The 6498-nt window shown below is 25.1% G+C and overlaps 1 protein-coding gene across 1 annotated transcript; it reads left to right on the top strand.

Moving 5' to 3' along the window:
• On the top strand, positions 275–973 carry LOC109344582 (agamous-like MADS-box protein AGL80). The gene has a single exon (XM_019583346.1). The coding sequence runs from the start codon at positions 275–277 to the stop codon at positions 971–973; it is 699 nt and encodes a 232-aa protein (XP_019438891.1).

The raw sequence follows: 6498 nt of genomic DNA on the forward strand, positions 1-6498 counted from the left end.
TTTTCATACCTTTTCATGTATGTACTTTTGAACATTAGAATTCTCAAATTTCCTTTAATTTCATCCATAAATGAATTGTCTTTTAAACAATATTTTATACTAAAATATCTCCACCTGTAGTGTGCATTGTACCAAAGCTTGGTATTGATCCAAAACCAAGTTCAAGTTATCTCAAATCATATGTATAAATAACAAACAATAGCAGTAAGAAATGCACAACAAACAACATTTTCTTTATTCCCTTTCTTTCTCATATTAATTTTCTGCCACAGCCATGGCTAGCAATAAGGGAGAGCTTACATACATAGAAGATGACTCAAAGAGAAAGATCACATGCAAGAAAAGGAAAGCTAGTCTGATCAAAAAGGTCAATGAGCTAAGCACACTCTGTGGAATTGAAGCATGCGCTATTATATTTGATCCTAGTGCATCTCAACCAGAGATTTGGCCATCACACTCGGAGGTTGAAAGGCTCATCAACAAGTTCATGGAAATGCCTGAGATGGAACAAAGAAAGTATATGTATAATCAAGAGAGTTTTTTATCCAAAAATTTCAATAAGGCCCAAGATCAATTGAAGAGACTGAGGGATGAAAACAAGAGAATGGAAATGGAGATTTTCATGTTCCAGTGTCTCAATATTGGGTGTATTGTTAACACTGCTAACATGGTTGATACGAATTATCTCTTGTTTGTGATAAATCAAACCCTCAAAGATATTCAATGGAAACAAAGTAGGGACCAACGTCAACATGGAACAGTAGTGGCTGCAAGTAAAGAAGAACCATTGAATGAAGAGGTAGGAAGTGTGGATGGTCCTGTGCATGGGGTGGAGCAAACAAACATGGGTGCCATGCAGATTCAGGATTGGTCTTCTGATTCAACCAATGATGGAGGAAATATGATGCTTCCATCTGGAGATAATAATAATTTGTCAAATGGCTTTTGGCCTAGTACTCCTTCTTTCCCTTAAAGAACCACATATGTTCTTATAAAATGGTGTTTCAAGAGTCTCTTTATGTAACAGGATTGTCCTCGTCATCTTTGTATTTTTGTTTTTCTATGCTTAGACATAGAAGTTTGTGATGTCTGGTTTTTATGCATGTTTCTTATTTTAGTCCTTAAATTTGTCTATGCTTAGACATAATATTTGGTCATAGCTATAGTCTTCATGTATCATGTTTGAAGATGATGTATCTCCTGGTATGAGGAAATAACTTCTCTTTTTACATCAGTTACGTAATAACACATAGCTATTTTTTACTTATTTTTAAAATAAAATAAAAAATAAAATGTAAAATATCACAAATGTCAATTAATAAGTGGATGTGATGACATATTTTCTCTATTCATACCAGGACATATTTTCTCTCCTTTATTCTAATCATGTTTATGCTATGTTTATAAAACATGGTTTGTTGTCGTTTATTTAAGCATGTTTACTCCCAAAAAAAAGTGTAGAGGTCAATTAAATAAATGGAGACTATTAGGTGTTGTTTTCAATTGTTTAGTAATAATTGTGTTCAATGAGAGCAAGAAATTCAGGGAAAAGAAGAGTTAAATCACTATAGCATTTCACTTAATATATTTTTTTTTTGTTATCATTAAGTATATTCATTCGTCTTTTTTATGGTATAGAACTAATCTTTTTAAAGGTACATTGTTATCAATCTTAATAAGTATCTAATAGAGTTTTATACTACTAGTTTAACATTTTATTGGTCACCAATCTTAATATGAAAAAGTGATTGTTTAGCATTTCATTTACTTCATACCATTTTCACATATATCTTATAATAATCAATTCAAAATTTATTTGTTATGTTTAAAGCAAATGTCTTTTAATTGATGATTATACATTAAGTATAAAAAAAAGTGGGGGAAATTATGTGAGTGTGTTATTATTGCTTCAATTTATCTCTCTTTGTCATAATTTGATTTCTCTTCTTATCCACAGGGAAAGTGTGATTGGATAAATTTTTCAACATCGAAATCGAGATATTATATTTTAGATGCCTTACATATTAAGTGATATTTTTCACTTTTGAAATGATGAGAAAATGAAAAATAAAAAACTCGTGCGGGGATATTAAAAAATTGTCCAATTGATCCATTGAGTTTTAAAAATAAAGTCTAGAAGAATTATTCTCTTTGGAGGTGTAAATATTGAACAAGATTCCATCGACCATCCATTGTTCACAAAAAAATCCTTCAAAATACTTTTTTTTGGCATATTTTCTGCTTTTCCAGCAAATATAACGATTTTTAATTCTGGAATTTCATGCCATAAGATGGTGTTTTTTCCCATAATTACCGGCATCTATAATGCTCAAAATTATATTTCTTAGCAGCATGATTGGACAATGACTTATTTCTCATACTTTTCTAGAACGAAAACTGTTAATTTATAGGTTGGTATAGATAGGAGAAAGAGATATGTCACATGTTTTATTTTCTATCCCAAATTAACCTTATATTGTCAAATAAATAAAAATAAAACTTTTAAATATAAAAAGTAATAATTTTATATTAGTTGTTAAAATTTGATTCATCCGAGATAGAGAATCAGCAAGTGGACAATAATCTATTACCATATAATTTTATAATTTTATATTAATTGATAAAATTTAATATATTAGAGATAGAGAGTGAGCCATCAATTGGGACACTGATCTATATCCATATATGTCTCATATGAGGAACATCCTAGAGCACATATTCTATCGAAAGGTTTTTATATTACCAAATGTATGTCTTATTTCATTCTCATTGGTAGAAAATATAAAAATAATATATATTTAATTCTTACTTTACTTTTTTTACCAATAATATGTCTTAAATAATGTCTTGCACCAATGATATTAAAATAAAAACATAATTAAAAAATAATATTGTTTAATTTTTTTAAATGATTTGCAACATGTTTTAGGACAATAGATTCAAATACATAAGTGACATGATTGTTTATCTTTATGGTATTAGAATGTAATATTTATGCACAGGCAATACATCATCTATCACTCTTTTATATTACTTTTTTGAATAGTCGATGATTATAAAATATAAATAATGATGATGTGGTGACAGCTTACATTTTCTCATATTATGATGGGTAGATTCTACACTGTTTTCTAGAATAATCATTTATTATGTCAACAATTCATTAATTGAAAAGGAAAATAAGTGAATTTGTAAAAAAAAAAATTGTTTCGATATACTAAAAAAAGTTTAATATTTATATAATATTAATAATTTAACATATATTATTTATATATATTACTCTTCTAATAGTGAATGTGATATCATGACAATAGAAAAACTTTTTTAATGAGAGTGTTAAAGTTTAATATATATATATAGTATGTAAAATCAATAGTGACAGGTGTAAAGAGTATATATATATATTCATTAATTACATTAAAAAAAATTAAAGATATATGTAAATTTAGTAATTTTTTACCATTAACACAATTAATGATTTTATTATTTATAATAGTATTACAAAAAATAAAATATCTCGAAAACGAATATATATCAGTTGTTCGAGATCCTACTCATATAATATTTTGGACCTATAAAAATATATCATATCAATTAAAAATTAAATATTTATTTTATTATACTTTTATGTCATCATCATCATTGGTTTGAAATAATCTATCTATACTTCTATATTTCTATTTCTATACTATATATAAAGCCAAAACATGGTGTAACCACCACCATGATATAATTTATATATTCTTATTTTTCCCTTCAAAAATTTAATTTAAAAAAATCATATAATCCTATATAATCACCTCAAATACATTAACTATAAGTTGCATATCTATACTACTTAATAAATGAAAAACATAACCAAACCTAACTTTCATGAAGTTATTTTGGGTTTTTCTATTTCATATTTTATAACTTCTAATTTTATTGTATAAGTTATACTTTTATCTTTATATATACTTATACTACTAAACATTTATTTCATATTTTATAACTTCTAATTTCATCTTTATATATACTTATACCAATAAACATTTATTTCATATTTTATAACTTCTAATTTTATTTTATAACTTCTAATTTTATCTTTACTAGCGTGTTGACAGGTACTACCGTGTCTGTCAACCCGTTTTCCTGTTGTTTGTAATGTATATTCCACATATTAAGTTGTATTATATATTGTAATTTGCAGTTGAATATATATTCGTTTGAGATAATTGTTCAATCTTAAAGAAATGATGCATATACAATTGTGTTCATCAAGAATAGAGTATTGATATCTTCACTTAATTTTATTTTCTAGCGTGTTAACAGATACTACTGTGTCTGTCAACCCGCTTTCATATTGTTGTAACTTGTAGTCTGGATGTTTTAAATGTTAAATATTCACATACTCTTTACTCAATGGCATACATTGCGACCAATGCAATATATTTCATGCATTCCTATTTTTAATTTAATGGATATACATTGTGACCAATGCAATAGATTTGCTCAATAGATTTAAATTAATTAGATAAAAAATCACTTTTATATGTAGAATACACGATACAAATGATAGGAAATTGGTTTGAAATAATATACATAACGTAAATAACATATATTTGTTCCAGAAATACAACCAGTGTGACACAATGGGTGGTTGTTATCTTTGCTTTGGATTCCTGTGTAAAAATAATTATTTTCCAGGTCTAAAGTTGATTAAATGAAAAGGAAACTTTAATAATTTGTTAGAGTTTGACTTTCCTATCATAGCTATCATGGTTGATGTGAATGACCTCTAGTGGGTGATAGATCAATCTTTGAAGAATATTTTATAGGAAAAAAACTTATCTTATCACATAATAATAAATAATAAATAATATGTAAAGATATTTTATTTTTATTTATTTATTATGAAAGTACATTTATATTATTGAGGCCATCTTTCATTAAAAATGTTGAAATGTTTTGAAGAGTTCCTACAATACTCTAAAACGACTACAACTCCTCTCAACTAATGGAGTAACAAATTTTGTAAAAAAAATAGCAAAATGGAGTAATATTTGTATCCTTATTAGTTAAGCTAAAATTGCATTCTCACTCTTAAAATCCAAAGAAAAAGAATTTGTTTCTTCATTACTATAGAAGTGTAGAGTAGTCTCACTCTTCTAAAATCATTCATGCATCTATTTTTATAGTTTCTCAATTTTAGGTTTTTTATAAAGACAAAATGTCAAAATAACCAAATACTTTTAGTAAAATTATATTTTTATATGTTTCTCATTGATAATTACATTTTTAAAGACAAAATAAAAAATATTTGTGCATTCTGATTACTTTACTCATCTCATATCTAAATTTCACACTCTCAAATAAAAGAGATTATCTTCCTTTTCCCTTCCTCACTAATTTTTACCCCTTGATCCTCTTCTTCCATTTCACTCATAACTCTCAAACATAACTTTAAGCTCCTAAATTTTATAAATGCAAATATACTCATTTTGGGTAAGTTAAAATGTATCACTCAAATAGACATTTAAAACTTTAATTAGTTCAATAAAATTAATATTTAGTAAAAATTATAAATTAAATGTTTACCATTAAAGTATATACTTAGTTTTAAAAATTAAATATAGTATACCTCATATTTATATATATATTTATATTTCTACATCTATACTTTTATACTATATATAAAATTAAAACATGGTGAAACTACCACTATAGTGTAGGTAATTACTACTAAAATATTAATTTTAAGTTCAAACTATCACTTACATTAAACAGTCTAATAAAAATAGAAAATTAAAATTTAAAGTATATCTAATAAAAAATATAACATAAAAAATACTAAATTCAAAAAAGAGAGTCAAATTACGCAAAATAATATATATATAAAATAATTATTTAGTTGTATAAAATAAAAATGTGGATCAGCAAACATGATGAATGTGTCCACACACTAGTACTATATAAAGGTAAAACATGTAATTATTATTAACTAATTTCTAATTACTTATTTTGCCTTTAACATTTTTAATTTTTACAAAAAATTATATTCAGTAATCACTATTAACATAATAATCATATTCTCACATTAAATTAGACATTATAAGAAATACAAAAAAATTATAACATAAAGTACACTCTACACATCAAAAATATATTTTAACTCTCTCAAGTGAAATATATAAAATTCGAACATGTAATACTATAAAATAAGAATGTTGGTCAATAGACATAAAGTGTTTGCCAACACGTTAGTATATGTATACATTAAATAATTTAAAAATTGTGAAAATAAAATTTTTGATATAATTTAACTAAAATAACAATATTTAATAGAAATTATTAATACATTAAATAATATAAAATTAAAATATAAATATGTATTAAATCAAAACATCATTAAATTTATAATGATAGGAAAAAGTTACCCTTAAAAAATAATAGAAAAAAAGGATGATGACATTGACCAATTAATGCAGAGAAAGAAAGAAAATAGTGATTTTTCCACTT

Source organism: Lupinus angustifolius, chromosome LG04, assembly GCF_001865875.1.
Source record: "Lupinus angustifolius cultivar Tanjil chromosome LG04, LupAngTanjil_v1.0, whole genome shotgun sequence".
Classification (NCBI taxonomy): Eukaryota; Viridiplantae; Streptophyta; class Magnoliopsida; order Fabales; family Fabaceae; genus Lupinus; species Lupinus angustifolius.

Bases quoted from the DNA above. Each gene is read 5' to 3' on its own strand.
- LOC109344582 (XM_019583346.1), top strand. From the start codon at position 275: ATGGCTAGCAATAAGGGAGAGCTTACATACATAGAAGATGACTCAAAG.